This window comes from Rhea pennata, chromosome 17 (genome assembly GCF_028389875.1).
Source record: "Rhea pennata isolate bPtePen1 chromosome 17, bPtePen1.pri, whole genome shotgun sequence".
NCBI classification, from domain to species: domain Eukaryota; kingdom Metazoa; phylum Chordata; class Aves; order Rheiformes; family Rheidae; genus Rhea; species Rhea pennata.
Genome location: NC_084679.1, coordinates 3,864,227 through 3,889,070, shown reverse-complemented (window position 1 = coordinate 3,889,070; position 24,844 = coordinate 3,864,227). Strand labels below are relative to the sequence as shown.

The 24,844-nt window shown below is 52.8% G+C and overlaps 1 protein-coding gene across 11 annotated transcripts in view; it reads left to right on the top strand.

Moving 5' to 3' along the window:
• PITPNM2 (phosphatidylinositol transfer protein membrane associated 2) overlaps nt 1-24,690 on the top strand; it is a 124,123-nt gene extending 99,433 nt beyond the window's left edge. For 6 of the 11 annotated variants that reach the window (XM_062589677.1, XM_062589673.1, XM_062589674.1 and 3 more), the window contains 15 exons: nt 87-206; nt 685-896; nt 5,532-5,707; nt 6,130-6,300; nt 8,957-9,106; nt 13,313-13,477; nt 14,871-15,080; nt 16,420-16,568; nt 17,604-17,720; nt 18,423-18,539; nt 18,918-19,066; nt 19,807-19,956; nt 20,040-20,223; nt 20,826-20,954; nt 21,237-24,690. In XM_062589677.1, the coding sequence (XP_062445661.1) occupies nt 87-206; nt 685-896; nt 5,532-5,707; nt 6,130-6,300; nt 8,957-9,106; nt 13,313-13,477; nt 14,871-15,080; nt 16,420-16,568; nt 17,604-17,720; nt 18,423-18,539; nt 18,918-19,066; nt 19,807-19,956; nt 20,040-20,223; nt 20,826-20,954; nt 21,237-21,575 (2,538 nt within the window). In that variant the 3' untranslated portion in view covers nt 21,576-24,690. The remainder of the gene's footprint in view (nt 1-86; nt 207-684; nt 897-5,531; nt 5,708-6,129; nt 6,301-8,956; nt 9,107-13,312; nt 13,478-14,870; nt 15,081-16,419; nt 16,569-17,603; nt 17,721-18,422; nt 18,540-18,917; nt 19,067-19,806; nt 19,957-20,039; nt 20,224-20,825; nt 20,955-21,236) is intronic. The other 5 variants (XM_062589678.1, XM_062589680.1, XM_062589681.1 and 2 more) reach the window with 5 other exon arrangements.
• The last annotated feature ends 154 nt before the right edge of the window (nt 24,691-24,844 follow it).

Sequence of the window (24,844 nt, the reverse complement as noted above, 5' to 3'; positions counted from 1 at the left end):
TAATCCAGCACTCCTTTGATTGCCCCCCCTGAACTGAAATCAGAGGGCTGGTTTTTCTCCTCCCCTGCTTCTGTTGCCTCTTTCAGGTTTGCTTGGTAGGGGACTGTGTTGGAGGCATTCTGGGATTTGATGCCTTATGCTACAGCAATCAAACTGTGTCCGAGAGCCAGAACAGCAGCCGGCGAGGAAGCGTTGTGAGCGTTCAGGTAATGAGTAAAGACATTGCCGGTGTCTACTTGCAAGAGGTCAGCCAGCCGCAGCACCTTTCTAGCCCCTGATTTTAGTAAGGATCTTTGCATGAAAGAGCAAAACCATCCCTCTAACTGAGGCCAGCACATGTATCTTGGTGCACGTGCGTCTCAGGGCTTGGGTGGGCTTTGCTCTGAACTAAGGTGCTTCATTGCCAGGCATCTCAGGCAGCCCAAGGAAGGGTTGGTCAGGGAAGGGTTTTGAATTGCTGGAATATCTTGATGTGCTGTAGCTCATCTGTGTGATGAATCTGGTGGATCACATAAAGGGGGTGTGGGCACACCATGCGGAAGTGTCTGGTCTGAGATACTACATAGCTCTCAGCTGAATCTTGGGGCAAATAGAGAAACAAGTTGTTGGAAGGAGGAAGCGATAAGGTGACTGTATTCCTGATTCAACTGTGAGAGAGACAAATCCATGTATTTCAAACCCTAGGATACCGATCTCCTGTCTCCCGGAATAACAGTGAACAATAGCTATTGTTCCAGCAGCTCCAATCTGGAAGGCAGCAGACACCTCAGCAGGAGCAACATTGATATTCCTCGTAGCAACGGAGAAGATCCAAAGAAGCAGCTGCCACGCAAAAGGAGTGATTCATCAACCTATGAACTGGACACAATAAAGCAGCATCAGGCCTTTCTTTCAAGGTACGATTCAAAGGAACAGCCAACAGTCTTCTGGGGATAAGAGGGATGTAACTTTGAATCTCAAATGTTACTGTGTCATCCTATGACAAGCAAGGTGGAGGAAAGTGTTAAGTTAGATTAGAGGGGTATAGATTTCACTTTGTGTGCTGTGTATATGCAAAAAAATTTATCAGAACCTTGCTCAGTGGCAACGAGAGAAGGCAGCTGCTCTACAGCGCCTTTATTGCAGCGGACAAACAGCCCTTCATCCCGTTGCATGACAGACAAGGCACTCAGGAGGCTGCTTCTTTGCTGTGCTGCTGTTGCAGGATGGAGGTGATAGAGCAGATATATAAACAGTGTGGGTGAAGGCAATGAAGCAGAACTGAGGAAGGGCCCATGAGCTGAGTATCCTTTAATTTTGGCGTAGTTCACCTGTGAGATTGGATTGCAATGCCCTTTTCTGTGTCACACAAGTAGGTCCCTGCTGGCAGCGTAATGGGGTGCTCTGGATGAGGCATCCTCAACCCTAGCTGGTTGATTCTGGGAGCAGCCTTCAGCTGCAGATGAGGATTGTTCCATCTGTGGTGTTTTATGTGACTCTCTGGCAAAGAAACGTGAGTTCCCTGTATGAAACAGGGTCTGGGAATTGCATTCTGTCCCCTGCCAGGGCTGCTCCCTCACACCAAGATCATGTTTCGGATTTGTTATTCAGTGTTGAAGCTCTCAGTGTCACATTGCTAAGGTTCCTCAAATGGACTTTCAGAAAACGTATCTGTTAACATAACCAATGAAATTTTCATAGCAGTCTTTCCACTGCTGATTGTTCAGGGATTACTTCTGTAAGCCCGGAGGCTTTTCCTGACTGCATCATTTTCCTCAGCCTGGGGAACTGGACTGTCCGTTCATTTTTCTCCTATTTGCCCTGAAGAATTGCAGCAGCATCTTACCACCTTTTCCCCCTCAACTCCCAGGCATTAGGGAGCAATGTCCTGGCCATCAAACCCCGTTACCTGCATTACAGCTGCATCCAGGGCTGTTCCCTTTGCCCTGTGCTGAGCGAAGGCCTGACCTGCGTGCGCCTCTCCCCCAGCAGGGACTCGTGCTGTCCTCCCTCATCAGGGCCCTTATGTAAAAGATTCACAGGAGAGAGACGGTATCAAAGTGGATGTCGTTGGTGCGCAGAGATGCTATATTCAGAAAGACAGCGGCTTTTACAGAAAACACAATAAGCTTCTTGGCTATTTCTAGCAGGTGACTAAAACGCGGCCAGTCTCGTGTTCATCCCATATCAAAACAGCCTCCTGTATTACAGGAGAAAATACTTGTCGCACAAGTGTGCTTTCTCCTCCTTGTTCTTGATCTCAGGAGCGCAGAGTGAGCTCAGGGAAGTGGGCCAGCATCTGACTGCGGTTTTACATACAGCTTAGGAGAAGCCATGGCCTGGCATGGCCAGGGGATGTCACGGTGCAGTCCCTCTCTTCAAAGAGCTTTGCCCCAGTGCCTCCTGCTCCATCTCCTAAGGAACATCCCTGCTTACCTTCGCTCCTTCGGGGCTTTCATAGCTTTTTGATCTGCCTTTAGACCTCAGAGGTGAGTCTCTGCCCACTGCTCAAGGTCCCTTCCGGGGAGGAGCAGGCTTCAGGCTGCGGGAGCACTCCTGGCCTCCGTCCCCCTCGCTCCCGGCGCGGGGGCTCGGCGCGGCCCCTGCAGCGGGTCGGCGGGCCGTCGCGCTGGAGCGCTCCCCGGGCCTCGTGCTTGCAGCGGTCGCAGCTAGGATGCGCGGTCATCAGCGGAGCGCCCCGACGGTGTCTCCGCCACGAAGCAGTCATCGTTCTCCCATTTGAAAACCAAGCCCTGACGTGACACGGCTTCTCCGTCCTTGGCAGGACGGAGCCAGGTTCGCTAACGGGCACAGCAAACCGGCAGCTTGGCGCACGGAGGCTTTTCTGTCCGTGCCTATTGCAGCTTTCGACTTGTGCCAGAGACACTCATTTTTATTCATGTAGCAGACCTGCCCACTTCTCTGGGATAATGCCCAGCGAGCCAGAGCAGCATCTGGAGATCACAATCACACAGTTATTTTTAAATTCAGTCCTTCTGCACAACTACGTTATTTCTGGCTGTGCTGTATTTGTATTATTGTAAATGAGTTGATTTGCTTCTGAAATCCATAAGCTCTTGTTTAATTAATGCACACAGTACATCTGCTGCTTTTTAAAGGGAGAACAGAGCACTGTAGGTTGCTTGGAGCATGACGGATTCAGAGTTCCCCTTGGCTCTCATTTCTTTTGATTGCCATAAAGACTATCAAGTACTCAGTAAAACGAGAGAAGCTGTCCAAAAGGCTTAGCAGGAGAAGCGTTCTCCTTCCCTCCCGCTCCCCACCGAGGAATGCCAAGGGAAGAAGGCTGGAGCGTACAAAACCCCTGTGACCACCGTGCCATAACGCATCTGCTCTCAGGAGGGTCTGTCAGTTTGTGTTTGTCTGAATCGAGCTGCTGTTGCACCAACTGCCTTCTGCAAAACTGAACCTGTTTCCAAATAGCTTTGTATTCCTTGCACGCAGCAAACTTAATGCGTTGCAGTCTTGACAGATAAAACCCTTCTATTTCGTCGAAGGTGGCTTGTTTCTGAATGTGCTCCAGCGTCGCGCATCTGGGCAGGACGATCTCGGGGTGACTCATTCCCATCACACAGAGGGGAGCAAACTCACGTTAGCTGCCACTCGCTGTAACCTCCCATTCCGCTCACTTTTGACTTCACTGTTTTGGCTTTGAGGTATGCATGTCAGGCCTAAGGAAGCTTGTTATTTCTTTGCAGTAGGTAACCAAAGAGAATAATATGTGCATGTACTTGTATTGGGAGAATAAATGATAGCACAGCATGATGAGAAGGTTTTATTAGCATCCATTGGGAGTGGCGGCAGCAGAGGTGCTGTCTCGGGGGTAATGCATTTTTTGCCAAAACAGGAAAATTAACTCCGAGTTAAACCCATTTATCTTCTTCCCAAATATGTGAGCATTTGCAGCCGTCCTGCAGCATTCGCTGTCCCAGAGGCAGGGTGTGCGCAAGCACGGCTGCTCCAGTGCTGCCGGTGGTGGAGAGCGATGGCCCTACATCCGCGCGGGCAGCAGTGCCGGGACACGCCGGCAGCCAGGTCACTGCTTTCAGAGCGACCTCACTGAGCAAGGGCTGTGGCATGGGGCACCATGGCAAGTGCTGGTGACCGCCTCAAACTTTGTCCTGAGGCTACAGAGTTGGAGGGAGACTCTTGAGTTTGCATCGTCCCTGGCTGCAGGCCAGAAGAACATCCATCCACCCAAACTGTTGTGAAATCTATTTATCCCGTGTTTTACAGAACCCATTCAGGTGCTTTGTAGAGTCCTTTAAAACGCACCATTAGCCACTACTGGTATTTCGTCTGAAACTCTCCAGTTGTAATCGTAACAAAGTTAACCAGCAAGGCTGCAGCCGGAGTCTGTAGGAGCTGGGGAGCAAGCGATACTGCAGCCCATCACTAACAGAAGAATTTCAGACAACTTCTTTCTGAGTCAGGTTACTGCAGCGTTACACATTGGTCATTGCCCTGTCCAACCCCAGATCCAGAGCGCAAAGCAGCTCTGTTCCCAGCAGAACGGGGGGCTGCTGCCTTCCCGGTCATCTCCTCCAAGCACTCCTCTTCCTACTTCTGCAATGTCTGAGGAACATTTGATTTTAAACCTGTATTTTAAACATTCACTGCACACAAGTTGAATTTTTCCAGGAGATTTGATGCCTGAAAGGGGAAGGAAAAAGCTAGAGATGTTGTGTATTATTACTCTTTTTAAATTACAACAGCCTGCATATGCTGGGCTGGTTGAGAGGTAGTTAGAATGGTAGCAGCTTGGCATATGAGGCCTCATGGGCAAAAGGGAGAGGGGAGTGTCCTGCGTACATTATAAAGAACATTTATCACGTGGTCACTGAGTTCATTACCCCAAATTCCCCTTCCTGTGCAGTATACATGCATGGAAACTGCAGTGTAAACTTGGTGCACAAGGGTATCAGAAACTCTTCTGTTGCACATTTTGATTTTTCTTTTTCCCTTCCCATTTTTTTTCTTTTCTTTTTTAATCCTATAACATTTGTCCGACTACTTCATGAGGAAGAAATGGATAAGCACAGCTTTCTGTAACATTTGAGAATAAGGTGATGAAAGGAACTCAAATGCTGACAACCAGAGAGCATAGCAGTAATATGTGTAATGAAATGAATCACTGCAAATCTGCTTTCTTTCCCCGGTATTGTAGTAATTTTGATTTGCCTTTTTTTTTTTTTTTTTTTGCTTTTTTTTTTTTTTAGCTTGCAAATGGCCGTTATACTACCAGCAACCCACGTTTTGACTCCTCAGAAAAAACACTTGGAGGAGATAGGAGGAGTGTGCAAATGAACCCACTTGGAGCTTAAATTTTTATGGTCTAAATTACGCCAATGAGGCAGAGGAACAGTTTGCTGGCTAGTAAAACTGCAGTGCAGAGGCATGGTGGATTGACGGGCGTGGTTCCTTCGCTGAAGTGATAGAAATTATCCTCATTGTTAATCATTTATCCAGCCTTCAACTGAGAAAAAGAATACTGAACAAAGTTTTGACTTTCCTTTCTGCTTTTGTCTCAGTTTACATTCTAGTGTGCTGAGAAATGACCCGGGATCCAGGCGATCTAGTAGCTCCACGATGTTGGATGGAGGAAATATTGGAAAGTTTGAGTTTGAGATCACGGACTTCTTCCTCTTTGGTTCTCCCCTGGGGCTGGTTCTTGCGCTGCGAAAAACTGTCATCCCAGCTCTTGACAGTAAGTCCTAATGTAAACTGCTGTGCTCGCTGAGTGGATGGTTTTAAGTATCTCCTGCTATAAATCCAGTAATTTGAGGAGACAGACTGTAACTGCAGGTAAAACCAAGTATGTATATATAATACATGTTGCACCATAAGGAAGCAAAGCCCTGGCTGCTCCAGCCAATGCTCGTTAGACAATCAATTTGTGATTTACTTCCAAACATTAAAAATAAAGATTCAAAAAACTGCTCAGTAAATACTGTACTGATAAAGTGTTTCAGTTGACTACACTGGAATATAAGGAAGGTAATTAATCTTTAGTGCTTTTTTTCTTTTTATCCTTCAGTTGTCTGCTGCACAGAAATGTTTCTGACAATCTACCACATAGCCCTGTGATACTTGAAAATGTCTAATTTTTTTTCCTCTCCATCTCTTCAGTCTTTCAGCTGAGGCCAGCTTGTCAGCAAGTCTATAACCTGTTCCACCCTGCAGACCCGTCTGCTTCCCGCCTCGAGCCCCTGTTGGAGAGGAAGTTCTACCTTTTGCCCCCCTTTAACGTTCCCCGCTATCAGAGGTTCCCGCTGGGTGACGGCAATTCTGCTGTTCTGGGTAAGTCCCTTGGCGTCTGAACTAGCTGCTGAAAGGGTCATAGCCACCCTTCATGTGCAACTGCCAAAGCAATTGGGAATGGCAAAAAGAGGATTGGCCCCGTAATGCTAGCTTTGTTCCTGATTTATCTGATAAGTAATTTTCTTCCAACAACACTGGTGCCTTGTGGCCCAGATGCCCCCTTGTTTGTCACACACAGGCCATCAGCCGCTGAGAATCACAGTGCAGGGACCTCTCTGCGCAGGTCCCCGCTTTACGCACCAGCTAGCGCTTGTGGTTAGGACTGCTCTGTAGTAACGAAACACGATCGACTTGGCTGAGATTCAGGAGCTTGATGTTTAGGGAGCCAGTGAAGACTGGAAGGAGCAGAGTCAACAGTGAGGTCACGAGATGATTTACTTGGTTACACCATGTGCTTTTTGGTGGAACCAGGCAAAGGACTGGCTGCTGCAGCTTGCTGGGCTGCTGACAGTGCCTTGCCCGTACCAGCTTGCCAAGGAGATGCTCTGTTTTCCCAGGAAACATTTCTCAGCCATCAGTGGCCTCTTCATTTGCTCTGCCCCAACTGCAGTAGTAGCAAAGTCCAAAATGGTTGTGTGCATGCCCTTTTGTCTTACTAGGTTGCATTGAAGCACTTATGTCCTGACCATGTCCTGCCTCAGCTCCCATTACATCAATGCTCTTGCATTTGTTCTAATAAAATAAATAGTATTGCCTACCATCTTCATCTCTCTTCTCTGCCTAGACTCTCATGGTCTGTTGCCATTCCAGTGCAGGCTTTCACTGCAAGGAGCTTTCAGAGAGGCTCACCACGGTGCAGAATTAAATTAAATTTGACCTTTTTACTTCACCTGAAGCTTTGGTTCCCTGCAGGGTCAAGACTTTGAGGCAGGAAGAACAATTGCACTATAATTTTTTCTGTGTTAGAGGTTGTCAGTCAAAGGCTAGGAGTCACTGCTGTAAAACTAGGTGTACAGCACACAAGAAATCAAGCTGGCAAACCACAGTAGAGTATTAAAGCCACCAGTTACCGAGGCTGTTTTTTCAGAGCTCTGGTAACTTTCCACTTGTTTAATAGTTGAATCATGCAGGACTAAATGAAGAGGAATGTGTATCTAGAGATAAATAACTCTGGTGCTGTGTATCATTTTAAAATTAAAAATACCAAACAGTAGTCTTTTCCTGATGCTTCTGTACATTTAAATACTGTACTTTAATTGCTGAATCTGGAGGTCTGATGTGTTAAATGGGCATGAACCCATGTTTAATAAAGCAGATAAAATACTTTTTGCACTTTCCCTACTCGCTCTTCAGATTTCACTAAGATTTTGCCACAACACTTTTTAAAAATGGATCCACCCACAATTACATTTATACCGAGTCCAGTTAGGCTTAGAAAAGCTCAGGGAATCTATAGCAACTTGAACAGCAATTTGCATCTTGGGTGTATTTTAGGTATCAGCTGCGAGTGGCTTCTTAAAAAAAAAATCTTAAATATCTTGCTTTCTTCCTCTTAAATCCATTTAAAATCCCGTGTTCCCATTGAAGCCTGAGGCAAAAACCCCATTGACATTGAAAACCTGCATTCTGGTTATCATTCTGGGCAACAGCAGGGAACTTAGTAGTTTACCGTGCCTCCCTGGACCTTGGTTAACTTGGCTGTGTCGAAGTTTGGAGAGAGACTTGTGATATAATGGAGAGGAGTTAAACAGCAATTAACTACAAGATGTGTAGAGTGATTCCAAAACTCTCTCCAGGTTTTTTATTATCAGAGATGCTACTCTGCTGTGATGAATAAGAGTGACAAAAAGCAACTTTAAATTCTCTTCTTGTGTAAGACAAAGCCCCTTCATTCACTTAGCATAAAGTAGCAGGCTGTTCTTTCCCATTAGCTTCAAAACTTCAGTGTTGTGATTTACACATTACCCAGAAGGACTGTTCAGACCATGATGTGCAAATCCAGTCCTGACACTAGCGTATGCACTGTAGGGCACTCCAGGAAAGTTAATTGCTCCTATAATTAAGGTGTGAGATTTGACGATCACGTAGAATTCAAGTGCTCAATTATAATTAGTTATGTATAAAACCTTCCTTGGCACTGCTTGTGCCACGTTTCCTTGCAGATAGCCAGCTCTTCAAGCCCGTAGCTCAGCAGGCCTCTTAGACTTTTTATTCTCCCGCTTTCCCATCTGTACTGAGTGTTGAGTCTCTGTTTCATTACAGCCAACTTGCAGAGTGAAATCAAAATCACATCCCTGCTTACTCTTGTACTTCGCAGTGTGTAGGCTGTGAGTCTGATTCAAGTAAATCTCCCCTCAGAGTACCCTTCTGTCCTCGTAGTAAAAAGATTTCCCCGGATCTGCTGGGTATTTACGGAGCTGGCTCATTTGGAGAAGCCGGTTAAGAGGAGTTCCTCCTCTTTCGCTGTTGAAATGCCATCCTTGTGCTTTCCTCTGCTGCCAGTTAAAATCTCGCTGGTGTGGGTCTAGTTGGAAAGTCACCCAGGTTCGTTTCTCCTCCTCCCTTGGAAGGTTGTCCTTTCATAGAAGACCCTGATCCATAGTCAGTGCTCGGTTGTAACTGTTTGTATGTTAACACTTTGTGGCCACATGTCTGTTGTTCCTTGTCCTTTGTTTTCTTCCTCATTTGCTTCTAGTTGAGACAATCCAGAACAATCCCATCCTGCTCATGGAAAGCAGCCCTTTGGGTGCTCTCCAGCACCAGGACAGCTTCATGGAAACAAGTATCCCTGTTCCCGTTCTGAATTGGCAAGATGTTTCCAATAAAAGTGCTGGTTTTGCTGAGTGTGTGTAATCTACACTTGTGTATTTCTGTGGTGTTGGGTTCTTGGGGTGCTTTCTGGAGATCGCTCTGTCGCCTCCAGAGGCTGAAATCTTCACGCTGTGTCTCAGGCTGTGCCACAGGAAACGACTGCCCGGGTCTAGGCGACCGCCCCGAGAAAGGAGCAGCACTCGCAGGCTGTGACCCCTCCCGGTGCTGTGCTGGCGGGGAGCCAGGAGCCACGTACTTACTTTCCCCTTCTGGGGTGGCCGTGCTGCTGGAGAGGCGCCTGTGGCCTGCGTCAGAGAGCAGAGCTTGCCCATTTGAGTATTTCCTGTTGGGACACTTCTGGTGGCTCTGCTGAGCACAGTGAATGAGGCTTTCAGCCCCTAAGGTGGCTTTTTTAAATTAATTTCTGAATTTCTGCCTTAAAAGCGAAGTTTGATGTGTTTGGTTTACATTGTTTTCTGTGAGTGCTGCATGGCCTTATGCTGGTTGTGGCTGGTGCTACATCTGCAATTTCGATGAGACTTTTGACTTTCAGTTTTTTCTTTCTGCTGTGTCTTATTTGTCCATTCTTGTCCTTTTTCAGTGTTTTGCATTGAGAGCTTGTTTCTGCTGCTTTTTATTTTTTTTTAACCAAGCTGACCCTTGCTGTTTGCGAGCAGTCCAGTGTCTTACGTGGTCATACAAAATGGCAACATTGCTGATGACACCAGACAGTCTCTCCTTCTGTCTTTTCAAGATGTTAGTTGATTTTTGGGTATGCTGTTGCCACCTTGCCCATGCTGTGATGTTCTGAAGGGAAGCGGAGGGAAAGGATCTGGCAATATTAATTGATTACTTTGGAGGTTGCTGATGAAATGCCATTTAGCTGTCATCTGGTATATCCTGCTACTGGGACGGTGCTTGCAGAAGCTTCTTTGCTCTCTGCCCTGGTTTCAAGAGCACAGTGTGGCCACGCAGTGCTGGGTTCGACTGCAGCGAGTGCTGAATCTCAGTCCAGCCATTGCACTGAGGGAGATTTCCAGAATCATAAAAACTTATTATGGACAGTTGAAAGCTGGGTCGCTCTTGAGCTCAGGGTAGCAACTCCAGAGTGCTCAGTGCTGACCAGGGACGCCGGTGCAGGCACGGTCTGGCATGTGCTGAGCACCTGGCTGGCTATTTTATTTTATTTTATTTTATTTTTTATTGAACAGCACATATTTTTGATTGCTTTCAGTCCTCTCTGCTTTGGTGCCGCAGCTCAGCCTGCAAATAGCACGTATTGCAGTCTGCCATTCGGATACCCCAAGGACTTCACTCGGTGCCAGCAGTGCATTAGGAGAGTGGCCCTGAGCCGTTCATTAGTGGGAAACAATTAGTAAGAACACTGACAAACGAGCCTGTGAATGAAAAGGCAGAGCATTGCAGTGGGTGTTAAAGATCTGTAGCTAGGCAAAAAAAAAAAAAAAAAAAAAAAAAAAAAGGCGATTCTGCTCTTGTGCCACCTTTTCTGGAAGCGCAGAAAAGCCTCAGTCCATCGCGCAGCCCGGAGCGGCGCGTGCCGGGGAAGGGGCGAGCAGGGCGCCGCGCTAGCCCGGTTGCCCGTGTCTGAAGTTTCCTCGTCCTCGAATCGGTAGGGTGCACGCTTGAAACGCCGAAAACGCGGCCACGCTGGAGCAGCAGCCCTCGCAGGTGCTCGGGTCAACCCGTGCTGGCGGGGCGGCGTCGAAACGGCGAGGATGGCGCTGCGCGCGAAGCGTACGCGGGGTGCAGGAGGCAGGGATGTGCCAGGCTTTTTCCGTGAGGGAATCGGGTCCGAGGGCTGAGCCGCTGGTCGCTGTCGCCACAGCGACTTTGCAGGTCTGGGAAGCTCGACCGCAGCGGGAGCGAAGCACGGGAGAGGCTTTCTGGCCTCCCTCCCCACCCTGCTTCATCCTGGCTGTTACTGCTCTTAAAATCTGGCCTGTTTTGAGGACAGGGGCTGCATAGGTGGGGTGGGGAGGGGGGGAAAAAAGGGATGCCAGTATCTCTGGGAACGTGGGAGCAGCGCGAGTGGGCTGGAGGGCGGCAGCGCTGCTGTGAGCCTGCGCCGCAGCCCTGGCGCAGCAGGCTCCTGCCGCCGGCGTGGGCGAAACCAGGCTTGAACAGTTCAGTGAAACAGGGCGGATCAGGTGTTTCTACAGGTGAAAATCACTCCTGTGGTGACACGAGCTAGGAGGGTATTCAAAGGGCTGCGGCACTTTGTGCTTCAAACCCATCGCATGCCAAAATCCAGCATCAGGTCTGGAAAATGGAGATTGACTGAAAAGAGCAAGTCCAAAGCACTATTATCCTTCCCTTTTTCTTCTTCTTTTTTTTTTTTATTAATTTATTTTTTTAATCCCCCAGTTTCTGGGCTCTCAAGAAAGGAGGTTAAACTCGGGCAGAGCCAAGCGAAGCCGTGCTGACGGAGCCAGGGCCGTGCTCGGTGCAGACAGCCCCGCGTTCGGTCCGGCTCTCTCTCCGGCGCGGCATTGCCGTAGTGCTTTTTTTAGCATGCCTTCCAGCTGCTGCCTATTTCAGGCCACAGCTGGTTTATTTTCAAGGGGGAGGGGGATGCGCGGGCTTAGCTGGTAGGTGTTAGCGAGCCCCCGACAGAGCTCGGCATTTTTCCTAGCGCGGACAGAGCGAGACGTTCCCCTGCGCCTGACGGAGCGCGGGGGCAGCTGGCGGGGCACCGCCTCGGCTTGAATTTCCTCCTCTCGCTCCCGCCGCTGCTTCCCGCAGCGAGAAGGCGGTGTTGGCTCCGCGAGGCTGGCGGGGCCGTAGCCGCGGGTAGCGGCGCTGGCAGCCAGCCGCTCTGCGCAAGGCGAAAAAGGAGGAAAGTGCTGAGAAAGTGATGCTGGTAATGACCTTTCGGGCACAACGTGGACAGTGTGCGAAGCTCACCAGCAGGTCAGGCTCCCGCAGGCCTGGGATCTGGCAGTCCCCAGAGCAGCTCGTGGCCGTATTTTCCCTGCAGAGAACAGCTCTCTCTTAGCAGCAGTCACCTCTGCGCGTTCGCTTTCCCGTGGTGCCGCGTGGCCGGGTGGGCACAGACGCTGCTGCTGGGAACTGCAAGATCAGAGGAAGCAGATCAGGACCCCGAGCAGAAAGATTCAACGTTAAAATAAACCAGTTGCCAAAACAGCTCCGTGTGTCAACCCCATACGGGGATCAAACCCAAGGACAGCAGGCTGAAAGAGGGGGCGGGAGGTGGTGCTTGCCTTCCCGCGGCACTCGCTGCCCGCGTGGGCACAGCCCTTTGCCCTGCCTGAAACTCGAGAAGAGCTCAGGTGCTGCCCGCCGGGTCCGGCAGAGACGGGCAACGCGCGAGCACGGTGACCAGCTTTGCTCGTGCGTGGTGCTGTCCCACCCGAGCTGCCTGCTGGGAGCCCTTGTATTAAATCCCAGGCAGCGCAGGAGCTTGGGATGTGCTGGAGACATTTAGTTTGGCCTTGCAGGAGCCACGGGGAAGCAGATGCTTTTTCCACCCGCTGTAGGGAGAAAACTGAGGGGTAGGGCTCTTATCTTGATTTCCAGCATCTCCTGGTTTGCCAGTCCTGAACATTTTTGGGTCCATTTCCCTCTAATACACATGGAAGATCCATGTAAGCATGCTCAGCACCAGGCTCTTTTCTTTCAGCAACCCTTATTTTAGTTTGAGTGTTAGTTGTATCCATTAGCAATAAAATACAAGTTTAAATTTAGTCCCTGCCAGGCATGAAAATGTTTTCTTGATATTTTTGCATTAACACTTTCTCCCTTGGAGACGTTGATTTAAGAAGTCTAAATGTTTCAAGAAAACATATCGCCTTTTTGGGGTTATGTTGTTCCCCTTCCCTTGATTATTTTGTCTCATTGTGAATGTATAAAGCTGTATATATTCACATTTGTACGTATGACACATGCTTCTGCTATTGCTGCTTGAATAAGCCTGCCTTGATTTTTGTTTGGGGTTTTGGATGTGGGTTTTTTTGAGCTAATTATTTTGCTTTTCTCAATCAAAGACTGCTCTTGCAGCCACATGTCTCTTTGCCTGCCGTGGTGTTTGCTTTCTTTTCAAAGCAGAGCTCCAGTGAAATGTGTGTCATTCGAATCACTTTCGAAAGGTTTTTTTTGCCTCTAAAAGCCTTGTTTGCCTCTTCCTCCTCCTCTCGAGTTCACCTTGCCCAGCCTCTGTCTGTCGGTCTAATATTTTGATTTCCCTGTTTCAACTTTGTAGCAGATGTTGTTCAGTCTCATGGTGCCGTCTTCATGGAAAGCGCGTCCCTGTCCACCCCCCTGTCCGCCCCTCAGTTCAGGGGCTTCCGGCGAGCCAGTGAGATCAGCATTGCCAGCCAGGTCTCGGGAATGGCAGACAGTTACACTGCTTCCAACATAGCCAACAGTAAGTGCTTCCCGCTCCGCCGCCGCCGCCTCGGCCCCACGCACCGAGCCGTCCCGCTCTGGGACAGAGCTGCCCAGCATCTGCCTGCCTGCCTGTCTGTCTGTCTGTCTGTCTGGGGTTATGTTTTCAATCGAGAGCGAGAAGTCGGAACTATTCCCGCCTTCACCTGGCTTTGTCCTACCAGCGTTACCGCGTCCTTCGGAGGAACCGGGTGCTTTGGGCCGTCACGCTGCTGTGCGTGTTGGACTCTGCTGGTGACTTAGGGGTGTAAATTGTTCAAATATTAAAAAAAAAAAAAAAAAAAAAGGCCTGATCATGCTGAGCAGCGTTTGGCTGCTGTGCGTGGTTAACGTTAATCCGGAGGGATGCCTGGCAGGACTCTCAGGACTGGTAGGATCTGCCCTGCTAGAGAAATGATGCAGGACGTGGCGTGTGGCTTGATGCAGGTCGTTTCAGCGTGACCCTCGGAAGGTGGGGAGGAGAAAGCCCTTCCAAAATGCTGAGAGGGAAAAACAGAGCGTTGGGTTATTATATTAGAAATTCAGCCCTTCTGTAGCCTGCAGAGCAGCTCGGAAGCTGGCCAAGGTATGACCCCTCTGCCAGAGCTGGGTGACGAGTAGAAGGGATTTTGTTTTCTGTCGAGACCTGTGTAACCTCCCCGGCTAACACGGTGGGGAGCGACGGCCTTTACCTGCGCAGCGTGCTCCTCGTTGGAGCCGAGGGGCGGGATTCACAGTGCCCGTCCTCGGGGGCCTCGGGTAGCTCGGGCAGAAAGAGGCTGCAGAACAAAAAACCAAAACACCTTCAGCTCAAACTTTCTCCTGGAAGGCGGTGAAAATTCAGAGATGCTGCAGCACGTTAGTTTACCGGGCTGGGAGCTGCTCAGCTCGTAATTAATTCCTGATGTTAACGGCGCCAGCCCGTTTCCGACGCACAAGGAGGCTGCAGGTGCGCCCTGCGGAGCTGCTCGGCCGTCGGGGGCCCGGTCGGGCGCGGGACGAGGCCGCGGGACGCGTCCGGTCCGCGCCCTCGGCCTCGCTCCTTCCTCCCGGCTGCGCGGGCGGTCGCGGCCCCTTCCTCGGCGTCCCGAGCGCTGCCCCCTCCTCCGAGCGCCGGCTCCGTCGTTGCGGCTGTCGGGTTCAGCTCTGTTCAGGCGGCGGCGGCGGAAAGCCGCGGAGCTGAGGGCTGGATGCGGTTTATCCCATCGGAAGAGCAGGAGGAAATCTGGAAGGGCGCCGCAGGGTCGCGATTTCCTCCTGGGAGCTCTCCCCAACGCGCGTCTTTCTTGCACTCTGAATTTCGGATGGATGAAACTGGTGTTGTCTTCAGCGCACGTGTGCCATAATAACGTGTGATTTCTGCTTTATTTTCTGTATTTTATTTTTATTTTTAGAAACCAAATACCACCTTAATCATTGCAGAGGGTTTAGCCTTCTGGCCCAACTTGCCCTCCCTCACAAATCCCCTACCCAGACCTCGTCCAAGAGACGTAGGCAGCTTAAGCATGAAATCCCTCTGAGTCTCTTAGGAAGAAAGCTCGAAGGGCCGTCGAGCCAGGATCCAGGCTGTGCTCTTCGGATACCCGACCTGGACGTCGCGAAAGGTATTCGGGAGAGAGGCGCGCCGCTCCGACCTCCTCTCGTCGGATAGTCACTTCACAGCAGAGCTGCGCGCTTTCTCCTTTCCCGGGGGCACTTGCCTTTTCCGATTGCACTTTTTTTTAACAAGTTTTTCTGTCACTTCGCTCCAAAGATCGGCCTTAACACTGCTAACAGCGGGCGAGAGCAGGATTTCTTCCGGGCGGCGCGGTGGGTGCGGCGCGTCCGCCGCCGCCGCTCTCGGGCCATCCGTCGAGCACGGCAGGGAAAACCGTGGCTGCTTCGGTCCGGAAGGGCCCAAGCCGGGGACTTGCTTGGGACAGGACCAGGAACGGGCGGTTCGGACCGCAGCGGCTGCGAGGACGGGTCCGAGCGCTCCGGAAGAGCCGCGTTGATGCAGCAAAGCCCTCCTCCGCCTGGCCAGGGCTCGCCGGGAACGCGAGAGCCGTGGGGATGCGGGAGCCGGGAGCCCGTGGGGAGCTTTGCGCGGGTCGCTGGAGGGAGCAGGCGGGTCTGCGTCCCCGGCGCGGCGTCCGTGCTCGGCACCAGCCAGGTCCGCCTTCGCACGAGGGTTTTGTCGGATTGGCGGCAGCTCTCCTGGAAGCCCGTAAAAAAGGGGGGACGGTCACGCAGTAGCCGGCTGGAGAAAGGCCACGTCGGAGCCCCGGCTCGCAGCACGCATGCGCCCGCAGCTCCTCCTCCGGCTCGGCTCGGCTCGGCTCGGCTCCTCTTTCTGCGGCCACTTCTCCAGGCCGGAGCGCATGGGAATTGAGGGCTCCTCGCTGCTGGGGACGCGGGGCCGGGACCGCGCGCGGGGGCCGGGGTGGCGGCGGCGGCGGGTGCCCGTCGTTCCTGGGAGCCTTTGCCGCCTGCCTGGGGGAGGAACGTCGCGAGGCCGAGCCGGCGCCTCCGGGGGCTCGGGCGCCTCCGGGGGCCTGGGCGCCTCGGACCGTCGCTCGTGGGCTCCCGGCGTTCGCATCCCGCCTAGCACAGCCAGTGCTTGGGCGCCGAAGAGCTTTTACTCCGCGGTGAAAGACGGAGGAGGCGGCGGCGGCGGACGCGGGGGGCTGCAGGCGGCCCGGGCGCGTGCCGCCTCCCTCCCGCCGCGCCGTCCCGGTTGGCACGCGGGTGCCCGGGGTCGCCGCGGAGCCCGTTCCTGGGCCGGTTAATACCTGCCCTCTCGTGCCTTCCCGTCTGCTTCCGTAAAGGTGCTGGTGCCGGTGCTGAGCCCCGGCAGGACCAGCCGGGGGGAGCAGCTTCCCAGGGCGCCCGGAGCGAGGAGCCAGCGCCCCGAAGTGCCGCGGGCGCCGGCGGGCCCTCTTCGAACGAGCCTTTTTCTCCTAGTTGCTGCCAAGTGGTGGGGAACCAAAAGGATCGACTACGCCCTTTACTGCCCCGACGCGCTGACGGCCTTCCCGACGGTCGCCCTGCCGCACCTCTTCCACGCGAGCTACTGGGAGTCCACGGACGTCGTCTCCTTCCTGCTGAGACAGGTACGGCCGTCCCGTCCCGCCGCCCGCTCCCCTGGGGCCGCGCTCTCCTCGGGGCGGCGTTGCCCACCCGCGCTGAGCTACAGCAGGCGAAGACGAAGCCCGAGCGGCGCCCGGCGTTAGCTCGGCTGTCGAGCCGTCGCCGCCGGCTCATCCGCGGCGCTCGATTATTTACGACCCCGCCGGCAACCTCGGCGCCGTCTCCCAAATCGTCCGGGAACCGCGAACAACGGAGACGTCCGCGCCGGTGGCCGCAGAGCCGTGCTCCTTTCTCCGGTGCGAGACCGCAGCTTCGCCTGGCAGGGTCGGAGCGAGCGGAGGGCGCCGAGGCGGCGCGCCGGGCAGGGGTCGGCGGTGGCACAGCAGCTAACGCACGCGGCGCCGTCCTCTGGAAACAGCACGACCGCTTCTTCGGGCTCGAGGTGCCTCTGCGGCCGGCGGCGGCGGCCGCCTCTGTAGCGTGGCAGCCCCCCTTGCCCGGCACGTGTCTCTACTCCTCTCTGCCTTGAGACCGTGATTTTTCTCGTTCCTTTCCTTTTGCTGCCCTTCCAGAGCATCGTGCCGCTTCTTCCCCTAATAAGGACTTGCTTCGAACCTCCTTTTGAAAGCCATCCCTGGACAAAAGCGTAAAAGAAGGTCGTCGAATAGTTTTAGCCTCCAAAGAACAAATCTTGTTAAAGCAAGCCTAAATAGGCCTCAGAATAGATTCCCAGCTTAAATAATTTTCAGTAAAATTTGCTGTTTCGTTGCCCTTGGGCTTCCCCAAATCCCTTCCAGCAAACGCAGCCTGCCTGGGGTCCTCCTGCCGTTTCGCTGGCGGAGGAGCAGCTTCACCCTGCCCAGCCGGCCCGGCCCGGCCCGGCTCGCTTCGGTCCGGGTCAGCGGGACTGCTGCAGACTGCACCGAATACGTGCAAGCGCCTGTAAACTAGCCCACGTTCAAGAACCTCCTGAACTTCTTGAAGGGCTGGGGCAGCCCGGGCAGACGGAGGGGTCCCGTGCCCGTCGCTGACGTGGCGAGGGGTCTGTCGTCCTGCAGGTGATGAGGCACGAGAACAACAGCGTTCTGGAGCTGGACGGGAAGGAGGTGTCTGTCTTCACCCCCTCCAAGCCCCGGGAGAAGTGGCTCCGCAAGAGGACGCACGTGAAGCTGCGGGTGAGGGTCCTCGGGGGCCGCCTCTGCGGCCGGACGGAGGGCTGTCGGCTTCGGGTGCGGGAGGGACGGCGGTAGGAAGGGAGCCGGCGCGGGACAGTCGTGCGTTAGTGATTACATCCCGCTCGTATAACTGAGAGAGAGACACCTGAAGGATCTGTGCCAGCAAGGTCTCCTCTTGGCGTCGAGTCTTTGCGAAGCTCGGCAAGCGTTGGCTGTTGGTCAGGGAAAGCCGACGAGCTTCTTTCCAAGCCCGGACGCGCGAGCTCCCCGTTCAGTAAGCGCCCTTCGCTCCCGGGAAGCGTCTCTGATTCCCGAAAGTGGCAATTCTGCGCTGCAGCTAAAACAACGTCAGCAGGTTTCTGCTGGCAACTGCCTGTGTTGGCTCTTAGATCCAAAGTACGTGTCAGTGTTATATCAGAGTTACTCATACAAACTGCTGTTTAAATTGGCTCTTCAGGTCTGTGCGGTCAAATCCCCCATTTCTGCGGGGCACAGATGCTCGCTGCTGACATAGGTCAAAACTTCTTTCTTTCCTAAAGCTGTGTGAGCATGGGAGGCGCGGAGGGAGGGGATGGCGCGGAGGAACCCACGCCCCAGTTTGTCCGGTTTCGTTTGGCGTCGCGCTGTGAGGCTGACCATCGCTGCGGACTCGTGGGACTGACTGACTTGTTCTTGCCTTTTGCTTTTTTCTATCTTGTGCAGAACGTTACAGCCAACCACAGGATAAACGACACCATCGCTAATGAAGACGGGCCCCAGACCTTAACTGGAAGGTTTATGTACGGTCCATTAGATATGGTCACACTCACAGGGGAAAAGGTAACTGTGCCTGTGCTGGGGGATATGTACCAGGTGGGGCAAAACAGTCCTGGGGGACAGGGACAGTGTTAGGTGACGTTCCCTGGGTGCCTGCCTGGGTCTAGCACCGTTGCGTCCTTGCCAGGCTCCCCTGCTCACACACGGGTGGTGCCTCCTAGGACCAGCCATGATCAGGAAGGTTTTCAGAGCTGAGGCCAGGTTTCATCCCAACAGTAGGATGTTGCGGAGCTTCTCAGCTTAGATCTGCAAAGCCCAGGTGGAAGTAGGACCCAGCCCTGCTGGTGGCCAAAGGGATTTGGGTGGAAGGTCCCAGCACTTGGCCTGTTTAGCCAGCTGTGTCACCTTTGCTGTTGTTGACTCAGCCTCGCTGTCTTGCAGGTGGACATTCACATCATGACCCAGCCGCCATCTGGGGAGTGGGTTTACTTTGACACTGAGATCAGCAACAGCAGTGGCAGGATTTCTTACGTCATTCCTGAGAGCAGGCGGTTGGGCATAGGCGTGTACCCCGTCAAGATGGTGGTCAGGTGAGATAGCTTGCATGGTGGGCTCTGCGGGAAGACACGGAGTGCTTGAAAGAGGCCATGTGACTGCATGATACAGAACCACAGAGCTGGTGCCAATGAAGGAAAGGAGTTTGACTGGGAAAGTGACTGTTTGCAGAATATGGTCCCTCCTCACGTGGGAGCTCAGACCCTCAGGTGCATTCAGGGTCTGATTTGCCAGCAGTGGGACAAAGCCATATTTACTCTGCAGCTGTAAGAGGAGAAGCAGCGTTTGACTCTGACTCCTGCCTCACCAGCACGAGGGTAATTGATTTCCCACTGCAGGGCAGGCCTCCTGCACCCGACGTGTGGCCGTGCTGTCATCTACAAAACTGCACAGCTAGGCATATTTTAAAGACCATAAACTTGTCCTTGAGGGACAGAACTTTGTTCTCATGGTAATTCGCAGCCTAGGGCTCCAGCTCAGCTCTGATTGCTGGCCTTCAGCTCTGGAAGGGGGAGGAGAGGAGCATCTTTTCAGTGGCAAACCTAGCAATGTCTTCTCGAGGGTATTTTTTCTGAATCGCTGAAGTGCACTGAAGCCAGGGCTCCCAGCTCTGCTTTAACTCACTGGTGTTTCTGCAGTGCCCGTCTCTGCTGTAGCTGAGGGTGCTTAACCATCAGAGGCTTGAGGCCAGATTTGGGGTCCTACACTGGGCTTGCAATACCTTCCAAAAGCGCCTCCCTGCCTTGAAGCCTTTCCATACCTGTGTCCCTTTCAGGGGTGACCACACGTATGCAGACAGCTACATCACGGTTCTGCCAAAGGGGACGGAGTTCGTGGTGTTCAGCATCGATGGCTCCTTTGCAGCCAGCGTGTCCATCATGGGCAGCGACCCCAAAGTCCGCGCCGGAGCGGTCGACGTTGTAAGGTCAGAGGCTGGGGCGGTTGGTTTGTTCTGACCCCGGTACTGCTGTAGGTCTGCAATCCAGGAGGTTGTGGCTTCTCTTTTAGGCACTGGCAAGACCTTGGCTACCTCATTATCTACGTCACGGGCCGCCCTGACATGCAGAAGCAGAGGGTGGTAGCGTGGTTAGCACAGCACAACTTCCCCCACGGGATCGTCTCGTTCTGCGACGGGCTTGTTCACGACCCGCTGCGGCACAAGGCCAACTTCCTGAAATCCCTCATCACGGACGTAAGCCTGGGTCTACTGAAATACGATCGTAGTGTGGGTTCAGATTGCTGCTCGCCCGATTGCCCGTGTCAGCACCAGTCTCTTGGCAGCGATGTGGCCTGCAGTGCAAGATTAATCTCTGTTCATTTTATTTTCATCCTTTCATTGCTCTAGTGTCTAAGCTCTTAAATTGTGTCGTGTCTGCTCTGCGCTGTCCCGTTTCATCACTGGTCCTTCCAGTACCAAATGCCTGATAAAACAGAGGGAGCAGAGCCTCTCCCTCCCCACACCATCACGTTTTAACTCCTGCTTGGTGGATTTGGGGCTGCCTGGGGTGTAACCAGCAGGTCCAAGGTGCCATAGGAAGGGCACGGGGCTGCCGAGGGGAATGGCCTTGCACCACCTAGCCTTGATGGGAGCCTCCACAGAGCAGCTTCCCAGGCCTTCAGCTCCTTATTTTACGGTGCATTATCCAGCTGGGATCTTACATTAATTATTGACCTGGGATTCCTGCAAACACTATGATAAAAAGAAAGGGAGAAAAAAAAAACCCCAAAGCCCTGCCTGCTGAGCAGCGTGGGGCGCCCGTATGTTCTGACCACACGGGCTTTCTCTCCCCGCAGCTCCACATGAAGATCCACGCGGCATACGGCTCGACTAAGGACATCTCTGTGTACAGCTCCATCAGCCTCCCGCCCACGCACATCTACATCGTTGGCCGACCCACCAAGAAGCTGCAGAGCCAGTGTCAGGTAGGAACCAGCTTGTCTGAGCCCTTCTGCAGCCTTGGAGGAGCCCAGGGCCTCCCGTGGGAGGGCAGGGGGAGTTTGTCCTGGCCACTTTGGAACTGGTGACCAACCTTGTGTTTGCAAAGAGGACAGTGACTGTCCCACATACCAGGATCCGCCACGCCAGCCAGAGCAGCTCCGCGACTTGTACGTCATCACGTACAAGCCAGTGCATTCGGCTGCCAGCGTCTAGCGGAAGCGCGTGCGGTCCCTCTAACGCCTGCGCTCGCCCCCGGTGTCTTGCAGTTCATCACGGAGGGCTACGCGGCCCACCTGGCGCAGCTGGAGTACAACCACCGCTCCCGCCCCGCCAAGAACACCACGCGCATGGCGCTGCGCAAGGGCAGCTTCGGGCTGCCCAGCCAGACCGAGTTCCTGCGCAAGAGGAACCACCTGCTGCGGACCATCTCCTCGCAGCCGGCGGGCGCCGGCGCCGGCCACCGCCCCGAGCGCACCCAGAGCCAGTCCGACAGCGACAAGGAGAGGGACAGGGAGCGCAGCCAAAGGAGCATGAGCATCGCCACGGGGTGCTGGGGCCGGAGCGCAGCGTCCCGGCTGGAGTCTGGCTTCTTGGGGCAGAAATAGCCGGGCCAGATCCGGCGACTATCGGCTGTAGCAACCGGAGGAGAAAACAAAAGGAAAGAGGGACAAGGCCGGCGTTACAGGCTGGAAGGGTAAATATGGTGCTACTCTAATAACATCGTGGTGTTCCCGAGGAGATGGGGTGTTTCCCACGCGGAACGTGCAGGCCTTGCGGTGGGAGCGTCGCGCGTGTGCGGCAGGAGCCCGAGGAACAGCTGGAACTGGCGGGGGGGGAAGTCTCCCGGTCACGATCGCGCGCTCTCCTGCCTCCTTCTCTTATCCAGGTTTAGTGACTGTAAATACGTGCCTCCTCGCCTTGTCAGCCATCGCGCCGATACGCGTGACCGAGCGCTGTCCTCAGAGCCACAGGAGCAGGGGCTGAGGCTGGGGGAGCTTGTTCTGGGTGGTCCCAGGTGTCAGGCCGAGGTGCTGTGCCGGCGCCGGCGCGGGCTGGGTTTGGGATTCGATAAGCATGCGGCGTCGCAGCACGGACAGCCCCGAGCGAGGGATCTGTCGCGGGCTGCGCCGGGCAGAGCAACCAAGAGCTTTACTGTACAAAGAGCTTCAAGTTCAGCCACTTTCTCGAGGAGTATGTGCAGTGGCAAAGCATAAAGATACATCGATGCTGTTGGTAGGAGCAGGATGTCAGCAGACTGACGCCCAAGAAAGTGGGGTCGTTATTACTGTTATTTTTTTTTTAAGAGACGTTTTAGAAGCCGATGGAATTTAATGCATTCACCTATTAAAAGAAGAATACAAGCAATTTTGTTTGAGCTGTTACAAGCCTCAGACACTTAATTTACTGTCTGTTAAAGTCTCCAAATATTATTGCTATATATTATTTCCAGAAGTAACCACCATATATTTGTAAGCAGCTGAAGGCATTCAGCAGCTAGATTGCATTACAGTTCTCATCCAAATGCAGGGTCTGACTCTCTCCACACCCACCTCTGAAATGTTTTCTTCTTCCTAGATTATCTCCAAGTTCAGTAGCAGCTTTCATGGGAATTAGACTTGCTGCTTCTACCTGTAGTAGTTACTGAACTGTAAAACCTCATTGTTTTTTGCACTGATAATTTTTAGAATGGAAACCTGTTACCATCTCATGTAGCTACACCTAATGTTTGTAGTGCATGACAATGAAATACTGCTAAGACAGGGTGTGTATATGTGTGTGCATGTATGTATATGTATTTGTATATATTTATATATACATACACACACACTCACACACACACACACATTATATATATATATATAAATTTTCTGTGCAGAAGTTTTTCCAGCAGTAAGGAAACTGTAAGGAAGTGTGCCAGCAAAGTCGGGCAAGCTTAAGAAAAGGCCGTATCTCAGTTTTCTTGATGCGTCTGCAGCGGCTGTGCCCGAGGTGGCGGCCGGCGTGCCCAGGTGAGGCCGGCGCGCGGTGCGGGAGCGGGAGCCGAGAGCCCCTCGGCCCCGGCGAAGGGCCCGCTCGCCCTCCGGCACGCGCCTCCCGGGGCGTGGGGCGGCCGCCCCGGCGGTCCGGGGGGGCCCTTTACAGGCTCCAGGCGGCCTCTTCGCGCGACGATTTTATAGTCCTACCGAGCTCCCTGACTTAGTGCTTTCCTCCACCACGGTGTATCCTGTCTTTGTATCACTTTCTACTTACGAGGATCTTATTTATAACAAAGATTTTTTTAGACTGGCTGCTTCATTTTATTAACCGTTTGGATACGAAGTGCAGGACGGCCGCACTGAGACACGCAGCACTGTGAACACCGCTCTGCTCACCGGCCCCGGGCCGCAGCGGGCAAATTACACTCATCAGACATCGCGGCAGGTTTCGCGCGTCCGTCGCGCTCGAGGGCGCGAGCGGACGCGGGCCGTTCGAGCCCGGCCGCCCCCGGCACGCGCGCTGCGGCTCCCAGGGCTAGCAGCCCGACTGCAAACGCTCAGCCACTTCTCTTCGGTAATTACTCAATTACAGAATGTACCTGAGGATTTTCGTTACTGCAGACTGACTTCCCTTTCTGCCAGCTCAGCTTAGCTCTCTTTGAACGTACAGCCAGAGCTTCCTGGGTTTAAAAACAACGCGACTTGTCCCAGCTTTCTGCTATCCGAACGCTGTATCGAGCAGTTGCCATCTGAGTAGGAAGCCAAGCCACAGTCCACCCCGTGATCACCAAGTAATTTCTGCAAATTTGGACAGGGCCTTTGCAAAATTCAACTTTCCTCTGAAAGAAGAGTCCACAAGCAAGGCGTGATCTGTGTGTTTTCCAGTGCTGATGAGAGGGATGTTCACATTTTCTTATGTGTAGATAGTGTAAAACAGGCGAATGTAAATGTTCAACATAAAAAGTGGATATATAAAATTGAAAGTTATTTATTTATGTAGAGGAAAAAGTGTCTGGAGGGACTGGAACCTTCAGGGTTTATTAGTATTTAAAAATGTAGCTTTTTTGTTTCAGGCATTATGTACAAAGCAATTATTTTATGGACCAAGTTTAATGTAACTGTCAATGAATGCAGAAGTGCAATATTACTCTCACCTCTCCATCACGCCATGTTTCAGCAGATACTAACCAGTCAGCCTGACAATCATAGCACCTCCGTCTCCATCCTCTGTTGAGCTCCTTGAAGCCTCCCCCGGTCCCTCCGTTGCCCCTTGTCTGTTGCCACTGTACGGATCCGACACGGAGGAGCAATTGTAGAGCACGACCTTTATTGCTGCAATAACCCCGGACGACGTCGGCGTAATCACCAGGAAAAACGCCCGTGAGTTTTCTCCACCTATTTGGTCCATCACAGTCTACATCAGTCTATCTTCAGCCACCCGCACCTGACACTCACCTATCTGAAGCAAAGATCGACGTACTTCTCACTCAAAGAACTATAGCAATAGTTTAACTCCTTGTGTTTATGACCTGTTTGTTCTGACGGGTTTGGGAGAGCGATGCATGCGAGCCGATGCCTTTCCGAGCGTGCGCGAGGGGATTCGTTCGGACACGGTGAGGGCAAGATGAATGTACACTCCATCCTTGCTAAAGGGGCACTGTCAGTTTAAACACCTAATTTATCTTTGTTACAAATAACTTGTTTGCTTTGAACTGAAAGACTATTAAAAGTTTCTTGTACTGCTCCTGATGGCTGTTGTCTGGGTAGCCAGCAGGGTGAGCGCTGCCGGCGGCGCTGGTTCTGCTCAGCCCACGGCGGTACCGCGCGTGCTGCACAGTGCAAACCCTCTGTCAGGGTTTCTGGTTATTTTTTATTTACTTTTTTCCCCCCAATCATTT